The sequence below is a fragment of the Bradysia coprophila genome, unplaced genomic scaffold, assembly GCF_014529535.1.
Source record: "Bradysia coprophila strain Holo2 unplaced genomic scaffold, BU_Bcop_v1 contig_575, whole genome shotgun sequence".
Taxonomy (NCBI): domain Eukaryota; kingdom Metazoa; phylum Arthropoda; class Insecta; order Diptera; family Sciaridae; genus Bradysia; species Bradysia coprophila.
The window spans coordinates 1-15,889 of NW_023503819.1; the positions used below are offsets into that span (position 1 = coordinate 1).

Genomic DNA, 15,889 nt, shown 5'->3' on the forward strand with positions numbered 1-15,889 from the left:
ACCAGTCAATGGACACTTTATCGTCTTCTACGACGCACGAAATACTCAGTTTGTGTATGCGAACGCTAACGGTATTAATTTAGCAGCACCCCAAAGAAGACGTCGGTGGATATTTTACGAACTTCTTCCTCCATTTTCTTCATGTCAGTCTCGTCATCCCATGGCTTTACATCTAAGATAACATTTGACTTAGCAATAAGAGCCGGCTCTGCAATGGACAATTTTCCTTTATTAGATCTGATTCAATTCAATTTTAGATGGGGCAAACTTACTCTTTGACTTTTTCGCTGCATACTCAGCTAATCTCTGTTCGCGAATCTTTGCGGCAGCTTCATCTTCGTCCTCAGAATCAGAGCCAAATAGATCAACGCCATCATCATCATCTGACTTACTATTACTGGCGGCTGCTGGAGCTGGAGCTGCCTGAGCCGGTCCATTGCTTACTGACTGCAATCGTGATTCCAATTTACTGATGCGATCTTCTGTCTTCAAAGAGGTTTTCTTCAGCTGTTCGACGACTGAAATTTCGAAAAGAAATTTAGATCGTTCGATAGTCACATCAAATAATGGCTGTCTTTACTTTCTCGAAGGGACGCATTTTCCTTTTCAAGAGATGCAATGCGATCTAGAACATCCTTGCCAGGTGTTGAAGCTAGTGCAGCGATTCCGTCCATCTGTTGAGAAATAGAATCGAGAATGTAAACCAATTCTAAAATGCGACAGCTGGCCTTATTTGGTTACTTACGCGTTCAAGTGAATTCTTAATGTGTTGACGAGCCTTAGCTATTTCATTGACGAGAGTACATTCACCACCAGCCTACACCAAAATTTAGTTAAAATTAGTAAATTTAGTATAACTCTGGGCAATAATTCTAAGAACTAAAAAACCAATCAATTTAAATCAAAATTAAGTTGTTAATGAACCAAATAATCAAATGATACGATCCCTGGTCGCTACTGGAGAGAAACCATTTATAGAAAGGGTGGAAAATTTGCGCTTAAATTCCAATGACTTCATGGGAACCATTTCACTCATAATGAATATCAATGACTCCACAGACCAGGTCCACAGTACAACGAAATCATAAATACTCAAACAAAATAAAAACTCTCAGCTACATATTCCAATCAAATCGGCTCAGACCTGTGATTTGTCATCAATGCAATTTGCAGCCAGTTTCTTTTCTCAGCTTTTGATCGTTTTTCCTTTGGTTTAATTTCAACGTCAATCACCTTCCTTTCAGCTTGCGTTGAAAGGTCCTCGGATACGAAACTGTCCTCTTTGGTAACCTTTTTCGCCTTCCGTTGCTTCTTCGGCTTATTGCCGGTGACTGTTTCGAAAGCAGCTTGAAAGGGACACTCTTTCGCTTCATCGATTTCCTTATTATTTTCAATCGATTGTAATGACTCGGCAGTGTTTTGCTTTGTCATCTGTTTGGTCTTATTATTTTTGTCTTTCTTTGCCTTAGTTTTGTGTACGGGGGCGTCACTAGACGATGATGTTGCAGATGACACTACTGACGGTTGAACCGGTTGAACTTTAACTGGTAGCTCAATTATTGATGCAGTTTCCTTCTTTTCCTTTTTGTTGTTTTTCTTAGATTTTTTCATGGGAGATTTAACGACAATCGTGTCAGTTGACATCTCTGGCATATCAATAGTGGAAGATCCTTTAAGCAGCTTGTTAAGGATTAAAAAAGACGAGAATTTGGTTAACGTTCATGGGATAAAAAAATGGACTCATCTACGCAGTAGGCGTTATTATTGTAAGAAAAAAGTGGTTTTGAGACTAGAATGACAATGATTTTTGTTAACGATTTTCTGCTGGTAGATTCTAATTAACTAAAATAACTAAATGCATGGATTGATTGTCATTAGTTCTATATAGAAAGCTCATTCTTATTAACAACATTGTTCTTGCCACTTCGGATAATGTACTCTCATAACAACTTCCCTAATTTTTGTTACGTCTCATCAATCATCTGTTATTGACAACGACGTTTACAATGAATAATGATGGTCTATAGCCCTAGCTTCACTTATAGCAAAAGTGAGGAAGTACAAAAAGAAACAGATGAGTTTTAATGCCGTTTATAAAAGGTTAATTTAACTCCTTTTTCATCGAACGCCCGGCTACAGACGCTACATCGTTATTTCATTAGCTACGTATTCATGGTCAAGAATGCGGGGGTGTAAGATTCAATAACACTTTAGTTAGGTTAGTTTTACATGCCAAATGAATTTTGTATTTCAAATCGTTAACTTGTTAGTAATGGGAAATTGTGAATCCAATGAATAGGATTTCGAAGGACTAGAAACTCTACAAAATAAACTCTGTTCTTATCGTTATAGTATGATTGAAATAACTGCACATTGAATAACTGCTGCAGCAAACTATGTAAGTGCACAGATGTATACATATTATATACAAAAGAAGAAATTTACATTCGACATGTGTGTGAACTTACCTTCGATAAATGTTCGAAGTATTTCTGTTCAGCGTCTTGATATTGAGATTTTTCAACCCAAACACGTTCAGAAGCAAGAGGACAAGCAGCCATTATTTATCGTTGCTGCAAAGCGAAAATAAAAACGATAATTTCTCTGTAAAAATGTGATCGAATTATGCCACGATGATGAAAAAAATCGATTCAACACTCTATTCACAAGGACACACATTATAGTCCAACGGAACAAACAAAAATTACGCAATTTTCACCTGATATTGAAATGATTTTCGATTCGTTTCGGCTATGATCAGTCTTGATGAATGACTTTGAACTTAATTTAAGTAAAAACTCAGTAAATTCTTACTTTGAAATTGGTTATAAGACGTGAAAACTCAATCCAGACGGACAAAAAGAACAGCCGGGAAAGAAAGATGGTTGCGTTTTCTGAGCCGACAGAGCCGACACCGATAAAATATCAGAGAGCAATTTAAAAAGTAAGAGCGCCGATGTGAAACTGCTTTTGTGGTCGCGGTTTGGCACGAATTCAAATTTCTTTATTTATTTAAGTTTGCTGATTACTTCGACTAATTTACCAAAAATGTATTTTTAACAGAATTGTATGTATATGAAGAGCACAAAGGAAATATTCTTTTTGAAGAATTTCTTTGTAATACATGGTTTAAATGACGACTCTCGGATACAGCAACAATAATAGATTTGAGAAAGCCAGTCGTGTATTAAAATCTATACCAAAGTTTGCGGTTGCAATAAAACGAAGACGGATAAAAACTCCTATCGTAACCTGTTACAGACAGATGTTATCGGTCATGACTTCAGGAATAAGTTCCTAGCTATAGCAAAAAGCAATCTCATAAAAATCTTTAGATCAAACGAAGTAGCAGATCCGATAGTAAAATAAAATTGCAGATATGCCTGCCGTCTGTGAAAGGTTAAAACTAAATTACTGCTAAAGACTTTGTAGTAAAGACTGATATGGAGCTCTTTTCGGCTTGCGACAAGAAAGTTTATCGAAATTCCAGGGCATTGTACATATATTTAGTACACGACAGCTTCAAACTCATAAATCTTCATCTTTTTTTGTCAATGTTATTAATTTTTTCCTTATTTTCATTCCACTACTCTTTTGATTCCTCAACCCCATTCCGTTTATGCTGGAGGCACTGGATTGTTAAGTGTCAAACGGAGAGTGTACACTACAACACTATCATTCATTTAGTTAAGATGTGGCCGATTACCATAATATCTGACGGAAATGATTACGTTCAACGGAGGTATGCAAGACTACCAGACAAGACCGAAAGATAATAAACACGTAGAGTGTCAAACGGAATGGAGTAAGAAACTGGGTGTTCCATAATATAATCAGCTACTGCTGTTCAATTCAAGAATGGAGGCAGCGATCATGCGTTTAAAAGGAAACTAATAGAAGTGGTGTAGGAGATAGTGGATGTTTGAAGTTTTCTTTTCTTCTATTGATTGCTGGTATTTATGTAATTTAAAATTCAGAACCTATACAATTTTCGTCTTACTTCATTTTCTATTACTATAATTCAGTCCGCATAATTTTACTACTGATATAATATACCTCTCGGTGAAGCCTGAAATCTACCTGTGAACTAGTAGTTAAAAGTAATAATCATAGTTATAAAGTGTGGATTTTTCAGTCCTATAGTTTTCAAGAACAATGGCCAAGGAGACGACGAAAGACATGTTAATAATAATGATTAAAATAAATATTTAAACGAATTGAATTTTTAATCGTGAACCCACAATAAATTCAAATTTAAATAATTGTGATTGCCATCAACACCTTCATTCGAGCTTTAAATCGAGTGGCGATAGGTTGTAAAGTTAAGAAGCCAACATAAAGATAAACTTAAAATGTACAGAGTTGAAGTACACCGCCGAATAGAACAAGTTATTACCTTATTCCATTACATTGGTCTGTGGCATGACGATAATGACCAAACTAAAAACAAATATCTTAACTGGGCTAAAACTCTTTGGCATCTCATCGTTTATGGATACTATCCGCTGTCGTTGGCCTTAGGGGCTCTTAATTGTGACAGTGATACGGAAGCTATATTTTTAGCCGTCTTGGCAATCGTAGCCACGCTACTCACAATGCGACTGTTCTATTTCGCTTTGGGAAAGGAAAAGATAGTGAATTTTATTCGAACTCTAGGAGTACATAAAATAAAAGATTCTGAAAAAGAATTTCATCGCGTCGACAATACAGTTGACCTTTTCGGCAGATTTGCAACTTATTTCGAAGCTATGTTGGTGGTAGCAGTTACCACAATGATATCAATAGCAATGCCATTTCTTTCCTCTGAAAAACATTTTCCGTTGAACATTTACGTTCCATTGGATTGGAGGAATAATGAATTTTATTATTGGCTCATCTACGTGCTTGTTTCGTATGATCTATTGATGACGATAATATTTTCTTGCTTCAATGTGATCATTTGGTATCTAGTAATGTCGATCGTATTAGAATACGAAATACTGGGTAATGAGTTTCAGAATATGGGCAAACTTAATAAGACGGATTCAAGATCAAATACATTTGAGAAGGAACTGCTTCTACTGATTAAACAACACAAAAATCTTCAAAGGTATACTCTTATAGTCATTACCTGTCCAGCAACATTTTCATAAAATTTTATTATTCACCTACAGGGAAACGGTGGGGTTTAATTCATACTTCTCGAGTTTGTTTTTCATCCAAATTGCAACAAGTGGTCTGGCAATTTGTGGTTCCGTTTTTGCTCTTGCATTCGTTAGTAACATTTTATATTAACCTTATAGAAACGGCTGGTCATCTGTTATCGACAACATTGACATGGGTTATAAAGTAGTGAAATGAATATTTTAACAATAGAAGTAATAGATTTTGTATCAAACACACATATTTTACACAGATGAAGTAACAGATTTTCCAATTTTGAACGCTCGCCGTTTCTAAAAGAATATTGAAAAAATTGTCCAATGACCAACGTCCCGATTTTTTACTGTGAATTCATTGAAAACCGCTGAATCACAATGTTTTTTTTTGTAAAATTCTCGAAATGTTAGTCATGGGTCACTTTTACCTTTTTGCCTGGTCGTTGTGTTTGGATATAGTAAAAGATTCTCTTGCAGAACGACGCCGAAAATCCAGCCCAATACGGAGTGTATGTCATCTCTCTGTTGTACAATTTCTTCGATATATTTATGATCACCTACTTCGGCAACGAAATAATTCTCTCAAGTGGTAGATTATCATACTGCTTGTTCGAATCTAACTGGATGGATCAGTCTGAACCAACGAAGCAAATTATTTTTATTCTAATGGAAGTTTATAAGCGACCGGAGCAAATAGTCGTTGGAAAATTGTATCCGTTGGACGTGGAAATATTTACCAATGTGAGTTACATTTTACCGATGAATATTGGGAATGAACTTTTACTCACTGTAACCCCGGAAAATGAGTCGTTATATCATTGACATAAGTGTTAAACCTTTTTTCCTGGAGACCTAGTGAGTAAAATAACTTGAGTAATTTTTTTAAACTTTGTATTTTGCTTTGTGTGCCTGCATCCCTTCCCTTCTGCTCGAGCTACAAACACCCCATTTGGAAAAATAAAAAGTTCCGAACAATGACGTAATCTACTATTTCTGATTACAGATATTGAATTTTGCTTATCGTATGTTCAACATTTTGAAAAGTATGTAGGCGGAAAATGCAGCTGTGATGGTGTTGTTGGAGATTCACCTTTCCACTGGCTACCTTAAATATTTTGCATTTATCTGTAGAAAATACTTAGATCAAAAGAAGTAACATATTCGACAGCAGAGTTGGATCGGTTATCCGAAAAACCGAAAATTTCGGTTCGGATAGAACCGAACCGAGAATTTCGGTTCGGGTTGCTCCATTTACTTCTTTTTGGTTAGTTCATAATGAAATCAATCAATTTGGACGAGTCTGTCTTCATTTCATATTGTTTTTCGACAAAACCAAAGTTTTCGGTTCGGTTCAATCCGAACCGAAATTCTCGGTTCGGTTCAATCCGAACCGAAATTCTCGGTTCGGTTTAATCCGAACCGAAATTTTCGGTTTTTCGGATAACCGATCCAACTCTGTTCGACAGTTGTCGAGGTTGAGATAAAGAGTGAGTTGAAGTTAATAGAACAGGTTTTAGATTTTCTCTTCGTTTGCATTTATTTATCATAAATAAAATCATTCTTTTTTTGTTATAGATTATTCATTTTAGTTTCATTTATAACTTATGTGGATATTTAAGAATATTTTTTGTTTTTCTTGTAATTTAAATACATAATTTTTATCTAGAGGTATTATATTATTATTGTGGTTAAATTTTCCTTTGTTGTAAATATTAAGTTTCATTTTCTTTTTTTTTTAATTTAATGTATGAAAGCGGGGCAGGGTTTGCTCATTTGTTCATTGATAAAAATAAAAATAAAATTTTGTCTTTTCGTTTTCTGTTTGTTTTTGTTATTTTCTCTGTATAATTACTGTTTCATTACGTGTGATGATGAAATTGTTCAATCATTCATCATCGGTAAATCCTTGTAAAACATTGTAAATCAATAGGATCGTCAAGAGTACATATTCATGGTAGCCAATGATCAATAATTCGAAATAATCGAAGCGACAAAATTGAAGCAAGCAAGATGTTAATTGAACAGTCATCGCATACGCACATAAAGTTTCTGCAATTTTACACTTCATCTTAAACATACCTTTGGCTAAAAACGAACAACCGATGTCACCGGACGAAAAATCCTATTAACTTATTTCAGTTAATCACTTGTGGAAATTGTATACACAGGCTGGACTCAATATTTACATTTTCTGGTTGGTTTAAATTTTAATTACATTCATATTACGTTTTAGGATGAGTGTCCGATGTCTTTTAGTTAATTGAATATTGTTTGTGTTGGACTGGCATTTCAGAAAAAAGCTCTTCAGTTCAAAAGCTCTTTCTTAAAAATGATAAATTTTTATATAAAAAATGAAATACGAGGAAAGGGATGTAATATTTTAATAGAAAAAACCTAAAAGTTCTAAATTACTCATTACAGTGGTCCATAAATAAACGAACGATGAACTAAAACTTTTCAATAATTTTTCTAAAGCACACTTAAATCTATTATATGAAATAAATAAATTAATTTTCACATGTATACGAAAGAATTGACTAAATAACATCGTTAAAAAACTAAAATTTATTGATATTCGTCGTCACTGCTTAATAGCATTGTCTTTTCATTATAATTTTGGCTAATTGTAGCGACTCTTTGGCTGCCTGGCATAAATTTACGTTGATTTCCCAGTGTTTTTGACGCAACATAACCACCGGCCTCCGTACCACTGTTACCGGTTTGACTTTGATTGTTTGGATCATCGGGATCGTAGGATGATACACGAATTCCTCTTGCGCTTTTACCACCTGCCGAAAACAGAGACGTTTACTTAATAAACAAAAATTTTGTGTACAGATAGCGATTATAAAGCTTATAATGAAGAATAATGCTTAGTACTTACGGTTTATTTTACATACAATGGTCACATACATTGCAGTGAGCCAGTAATGCGCTTAGCATTTGATGCTACCCATCTACCTATCTACGCTCAAGAAAATAGGTACTGCTAATCGAGCAGCTGGTTTACTATTAATCAATTTTATCAATTGAGTACTGTTTGATGGACACATTTATATAGCGCCAGACACTTCCGGAAACTTCAAAATTTCCCAAGTTTTGTCACCAATCTTCTTAAGTTACGTTCTGTGAGTTCGATTGTTTGAACAATGGAAAAAATATTTTCGTTTAATTTTATTCAATCGGAAAGAATTAACTTTTAACAGACGACAAGCATATCAGCTGCTTTACTATTACTTCATTTGATATGAGAATTCTTAAGAGATTGATTTCCAATCTATTACTTCATTTAACAAAAAATCTGTGAGACAGCATTCATCAGAAATTGTCGTTTATTTCTGAAGACATTTTCGATAGCAGATATCCGTCCGTAAACGGTTAAATAAACGCATTTAATATCCAAGACCAGGAGTGGGCGGAACTTTCGGGAGGCTGAGTTTCTTTCCGATCAAATGTGTGACTTACTCGTAAAAGAACCGACCCCAAGTGGTTTATTTGTTCCATTTATTCTATTCAATCCATTTATTCCATAAATCTCAGAAGTGCGTCCCTCCACGATCGACCTGTAGTCTATGTAAAAAAATCCAACTTACTACCTTCCAAGTTTGAGTTTTTCAATTTGATCAAATTTCAATTCGATCGAGCCTGTATGAATCGAACTTTACCAAACGAGCGCGGGTTAGGACTGATTTCGAATAAACATAGGCCCATTCATCGCTTAACCAAGGCAAAGAGTCTTCTAATTAGTTATTAATATTATTTTCGCACAGATTGACAACGAATGCTAGGCAGATGAATTATCATCAATACGATTGAATATGTCTAATTAGCAAGCCAACTCCACCGATTTACCTGATTGGAAAGCCGGATAAAAACTTAAACGAAAAAATATCTATCATATTATAGGACGGACTGTGACGACGATGATTTAAATTTGTTGCATTTAGACGCACCTAACATATTTCTGAGAAAATTTACCTAAATTGAGCGATTAAGAGACATTTTATTATTGAGGTGGCGACACGTTTAATCGAATCATAAAGAATTAGATCTTTATACATGTTCCCTGAATTATCTGAATTACAATATATAATCCCCAATCAACTGAAAAGCAAAAACCAGGTCGACAACAAACCAGAATACATAAAAATAACACCAAAAAAGTTGTACTAACATTATGCTGTATTTATCAAAAAAAAGAAGAAAATCTACCACAATAAATTAAGAGAAATGGATTTAAAATTATCTTAAATTAAAATCAATTTCCGAAGTAATTCAATTTGACACAAATCCAAATTCAATCACTCCCGAGTCGGATAATAAAATTAACTTAACTATTCAATCAATTTGTTTTATCTTTTTTTGCCGCAAAATTTTATGTTTGTATCACATTAGGTTATTTTTTGTCTTTTGCAGATAATAATGATATAAAAAAATCATTCCAATATTAAGCACACTGTTAAAATAATACGTAAAATACCAAACATCAATTTCTGAGATTTCAGATAGATAAAGTTTGGCTTATACCATTCAACAGCGGTGAAGATCATAACATAAAAATTGAATTGGATGTGTTAAAACAGAGATCATTTGTTTGTCAATTTCGCACATTAATTTCCGGAGCGGTATAAAATAGGATCCTTACCAGAACCGAATTAATCATTTATGTAACTAGAAATTTAACGGAAAAGAATTCGTGAATTATTTGGAATACGGAACGGATTTTCAAAGTGAGTTAACAAAAAGTTACTGTCGGAATAATTTGAAGATGAAATATGTTCAATCCAACCGTAAAACTGTGAAATTCGATTGTAGGCTGAAACGTTGTTCTAGATATTTTCTCATGTTTTTAAATAAAATCATGAGCAAAGACCGAAATTTGATTTCGAAATTATTTCTTCTTTAAATTGAAAAGTTTCAGTTATAAGTAACTTCCAGTTTCAATTTCACTTTTATAATCATTAATACTGTAGAATACTGACGACGTTTTTCATGCCTTTAAGCAAAGGTCCTTTATTATATAATACTCTGTGTTTATTGGATATATTGACGCCTACGCGTCCTTCGTAATTTTATATTTCTACCATATGATCTTCACCATAATTTGCTTAAATCAAATTTGTAAAAAATATCAATCAATTAAAAAATAAAAGAAATTTTAAATCATGCGCTCTCGTGCAATTTACAAATTATTATTTTTTTATAATTTTAAAGTTTTGTTTCATTATAAATTCATTAAATAGTTTTTCTTATTTGAATGCGATCAGCCAACATTATTTACAAAAGCCTTTATGTATGAGCAAGTTTGATAATAAATTAACAGAAAAAAAAAACAATTCAATGTTTTCAGTTAAAAATGTACATCCCAAATATACCAACTCAAATCATTGAGCTGATCTATTGAAACACTCTCCAGAAACAGAATTTTCGTTTAGACGGAGGGTCCGTGTTTATTTTTTTTACAAATTTTCGTTTTATTTTCAGTAAGAATAATGCGAACTTTTTCTTTTCTGTATAATTCTGATGATAAGAAATTCACACCAATGAAATTATGCAGAATGACGAAATACAATATTTCTCCCACTGTTTTTAGGACGGACCCATTTAAGATAAATTCCAATCTGACCAATTACTTTCTATCCAAAGTGATTTTTTTTAAATATTTGACATTGCTTCCGTACGTGAAAAAGAAAGGCACCAAAGGCACATTTTAAGTTGTGGTGGTCAAATCGATGCAAATTAAATACTGTGCCTCTGAGCTAATTTACTTCAACTGTATCTACATTATTGGTTGGCGCTTTGAGGTAAAAGAAAATTAAGTTTCGTTGCAATTTAAGCCCGTCTCAGTAAATACTATTGGCGTGCATTTTAATAATTTTAATTTTTTTTAAATTAACCTTTCATAAACGGCAAGCGTATCACAATGGAATGATTAGATTACATCTGCCTTTTCCTTTGTTTAAACAATTACAATTTTCTTTAATCGCTTTCTCTTGTTATCGATATCGATAACAGAGTTCCGTTTCCGAAAGGTTAAAGGAAAACTATACCATATAATGTAAAAATTGAGTCAAAAAATTTAAAATGCAATGAAAAATCTACATCCAATTGTAGTGTAAAAGTAAATACACATTTCCAAAGATGTGACTACAACTACGGGTAGCTTTACAGTTAATAAAAACCGATTTTGTCGTTGAAACGGAAACACGCAACAATTCCTCTTTCTGGTTCAAATGATAATAGTTTAATATTTTGACTTTATCCAAACGTATAAAATGAGGTCATTGCGTTTTTATGAGATGTTATCTCAAACAGACGACTTGACAAAACAGGTACATTGCCAAAATGGATGTAATTGTACGGAAGTAACATTTTCGAAACAAAAAATTAATCAAATTTTGGATGCTTGCCGATGAGTAGATTGTGTCGGGGAATCTCACACACGAAGCAAAAAGATCACACTTTTTTAAATCAATTTTTTCACAATCCGAATCCCGTTAAGACTTTGGAGTGGTCAGGTATCCCTTGATCTGAACTCGAATTTCAGGTCAATCTGGAAGAACTTGAATCTGAACTGACCCGAACTTACCTGAAATCTGAAGACCAGGTAAAAGTCCAGGTGAATCAGGGCCGATTTCAGTGATACCTGAAAAAATCCAAGACATACCTGAAGTCTGACCTGATTTATGTGACCTTCAGATTTCAGGTAAATTCTGGCCAGGTAAAACATTTCAATCAGTTCTAGTCAGATTCAGATAATCTGACCTTCAGATCCTGTTCCGATCCACATCAACTTAATTTCGCATTTACCAAATTCTGGTAACATGAAATCTTGTGCCAGTTGGCTTTTCACGTTGTTGACGAGTGTGTGGTTTTGGCACCGTATGTCAGAGTTCCCGAGTGTAGACTTAGGTTCAATCCGATATTTTCATTGCATAGTAAATTCGATTTTAGTTTCATGTTTTAAATTAAATTTCACATTAGTTTCACTTCATTGATCTTATTTCATAAGAAATTATCATAAATAAACACAAATTCATTTCACTTCATCTTTTTAAAAAAATCGAAAATCAGGCAGTAGTATTACTAAAGTACATACAGACTATCTATTAACACAAAAAAAAAATATTTATTTGAAAAAAAAAAAACGAAAACAATCCTTTTACAAAATCGACAGACGTTCTTGAGTTGAAAAAACAATAAATTTTACTCAATTCATTCAAGCTATAGTAATGCATGTTATAAAAGTCGATGAGATAAAGTTTAAGCATTTCGTGTAATGGATAATTTGGGTAGCTTTTATTTAAAGTTTCTCGTATTGTTGGGACGACGTGACCTCTGGAAATAATAATTTAGATTCAATTACATTTTCGAAGAAAAAATCTTTCGACAATTTCGTTTTGCTCTTTCACAGCTTTCTAATTAGTTTGGTGTTTTTGTTTCATTAGTTGTGATCAAGTGCTCTAAACGATTTCTACGGTGATCAAAATAAAACTGCTAGCGTCTATCGTACGTAAATCATTTGAAATAAATTCTAATGGCACCGTAATCTACTAAAACGAACGGTTAGTTAGAATGCTGATCAGCTCAAAAGTACTTCTTACATCAGCTGTATTTATGACGAAATTACACTACTCTTGGATAGCTGGTAGAATTTCCGTATCACATTTCACTGTTTAACCGATGTGAAGTAAATTTAACTTCAAAAAATAAAATTTCATTGGGCAACGTATTGGGCAACCCGAATATTTGACTTTCAAAAACGCACGTCACTTATGAGCATTAAGAAATAATTTACAAAAACAGAGAATGAAAAAATACTTGTGCTTGCTATAACATCTACCGCGTAAGAACTGATGTGCTGATAGAAAATTATAAAAAAAGCATGCCAGAGCTGTTCGTATTATTATTTGCAACAATCTCGGCTCGCATAAAATCAAAAAAATCAAACCAACAAATGTGCACAACATCTAAACATCCAAATGTCCAAATAAAATTGAAATTCAATTACCTGAACTGTACTGCGTGTACTGTTGATATTGTGGATGGAAATTGTGGATCGCGTCTGTCATAATATCTTTTGGATTCATCGTTTCCTACATTCAAAATTCATTAGAAAAAATACTTCAGAGATAACAATGAACAAAAATGTACCTTCAGGCTGCTGGAAATAGACTGCATAGTTACGGATCGTCCATGAACGTCTGTCATGCAACTTTGAGCATACACCTGTTTAAAACGGAAAATATTTTACTCAAATTTCCAGTTCCATTCAAATGATTAATGTGATGAAAATACCTGATAAGGGAATGCATATCGGAGGGCGATAGCAGCGAATAACATTTCTAGGCAAATGAAGAAATTCTGATACCCAGCTGATACAGTACCAGCTGAGGTGGTAGCTCCATCGCTGACAATAGGCGAAATCACTTCAGCTTTTTCTAGGATAGCCAGACCAACACCTTGCCAGAATGACAAGAAAATCACCGATTTAACGGTGCAAAATTTAAGTACAGGTTCAAATGGAGTCAGTAGATCGCGTGTGGCAAAGTAAAATAAGTACAACCCGTAAAGAGCGAGCGAAACGGAGATATTATAAATGATTGTTATGTAAATGTAACCACCATTCGCACTGTAAAATAAGAACATCATTTAGATTTAGACAGTTTGAGGCATGAGTAACAGCAATAAATTTTTTTACCTCCAATCACCATCATGATAATGACCGAAAATTTGCAGAAATATTATTACAAATGCCATCAGAGGTTTAACCAAACAAAATTGCAACGTCGCTTGTTTGCAGAACCGTAAAAATCCGATGGTGTAAGTTTTACCTACGTATAAAGAAGGTGATAATTAAGTCAGAGAAAGCAAAAATAAATGACGCAAAATACAAACCTCCCAGACAACATGTTCCATAAAGACATGATGATTTTATCGGTTTGCCACGGATTTCTGACATAATATTACCCTCACCACCCAAGTATTCATAACAAAGGGAAAGGAAATTGTATATTACAAATGCTGTAAAGGAAAATAAACGAAAATCATTTTCATGTGAACATCCTTTTCAATCATAAAGCGTAATGTGAAAGTCAAACGTATATAACAAACCTTCGTAACAATCTCTGACAGTGAAAAAATACACGTACACACTTTCTGAATTGAAAAACAGTAGACTTATCCACGAATATGTTGCATATATTGGAACAATGAACAATATTCGCACAATCCATCTTTGTTCCTGTGGATTTGTATACCATCTCAAGTGCTGGTAGATCTGAAAAGAAGGGAGAGCAAAATTGGTTATCTTCTCTGCTTCATTTTTATGTAAGCAAATTCTAAGAATGACTGTAAATTGAAGATGCCGTCGTAAGTTATTGTATTAAAATCTGTAAGGAACATTGAGTAAAACGATAGGTAGGGTAAATAATAAAAATTTGATTTTAAACGAATTTAACGAATTTTAAGAAACAGCTTGATTATTGACAACGAATAAGGTTCTCTCAATATACCAAGATGTACAGTACTGTAATGTACTGAAGTACAAGATTTTGTGTTATCATTAGGCGGACCAGAGCCTATTTTTGGAAATTTTTTCCAAAATTTCCAAAAAATTACCAAAAATTTCCAAAAACTGCGAACGTCCAAAAACCAAATTTTCCAACCATTTCGAACGGTTTTGGCAGCTGCTGAATCAGCCTTTCGTTTTAACTGACTCTCGATTATTTCTTGACACTATCAGGTTTCAAATGAAGACGAGCATGATTAATTTGAAAGATGAGAGCGTCAATAATCAAACATAAATCATTGAGATAAAACATAAGGCTCAGCTCAAGAGTTGCCAAAACAGTTCGAAATTATGGAAAAATTCGATTTTTGGTCATTCGCAGTTTTTGGAAATTTTTGGCAATTTTTTTGGAAATTTTGGAAAAAAATGTCCAAACAAATTTCCAAAAATAGGCCCTGAGGTGGACCAGGAGATGTAACTTTTACGATTATACGGTGAGCCTATTGCAGTTTGTAAAAGGTTAAATGGCATCGAACAGTTATGATGAAAGAAAATGAACGTCTTCATCTGTTTACAAATGTTTGCGCTATGCTCAAATTATATGTTCAACAAGTATGACATTTTCAAATTTTTGTCACCAAAACCCTGAATCATTATCCAAAAACAAATACATTTTTGTATCAGCATCAGCACGCGTTTGAAATGTGCCTTTGTGATAACAAACAATTGTTTGTATATGTAACTTGCTTAGCTCGAACCAAAAAATTATCTTTTTATTTTAAATTAATTTTGCGACTGAGAAAACCAGATCTCGATTGTCAAGGGACACGACTTTAATGTTCTATATTTCTTTCATTTTTATAATGAAAAATTATGTTTTTGCCTTGCCATATCGATAAGTAATCTACAGTAAAGTCCATTTTACATGTTTGAATAAACAAACGATAACAAGCAAATCAATTTATAATTTCCCATTTATAATAATTTGGATGTTTTTTTGCAAAGTTAATAAGACACATTTGCGATCTGGCTTTTCTTAAATCCAAGCAATATGCTTTTCACTTTCACATGGCATTTGACACATTTGGCAGCTACTTTCGAAAGTGTTTTAGTTTAGATCCTTCAGATAGGATGTAGCCTAGAGAATTATTATTATTATTCGGTATTATCCCTAGCTTTAACAACTTATTTATAGAATTGAGAGTTAAGTGAAGATATTCACTTGACAAGAAGAATAAAC

General features: G+C 33.6%; 2 protein-coding genes across 2 annotated transcripts; both read right to left on the bottom strand.

Annotated features, from left to right (window-relative positions):
• Window positions 1-6: 6 nt before the first annotated feature.
• LOC119083218 (probable elongation factor 1-delta) lies at window positions 7-2,973 on the bottom strand. The gene is given in 7 exon segments (XM_037192885.1): window positions 7-101; window positions 104-208; window positions 273-518; window positions 581-674; window positions 746-817; window positions 2,469-2,573; window positions 2,815-2,973. Coding segments are annotated over 6 exon segments (666 nt in total). The 5' UTR covers window positions 2,562-2,573; window positions 2,815-2,973; the 3' UTR covers window positions 7-45.
• A 3,898-nt stretch (window positions 2,974-6,871) lies between these two features.
• LOC119083219 (transmembrane protein 184B-like) lies at window positions 6,872-14,489 on the bottom strand (the record flags this gene model as incomplete). Its single annotated transcript, XM_037192886.1, has 7 exons — window positions 6,872-7,927; window positions 13,150-13,234; window positions 13,293-13,367; window positions 13,437-13,770; window positions 13,840-13,972; window positions 14,037-14,162; window positions 14,253-14,489. Coding segments are annotated over 7 exons (1,214 nt in total), but the record flags the coding sequence as incomplete, so codon positions are not given.
• Window positions 14,490-15,889: the final 1,400 nt, after the last annotated feature.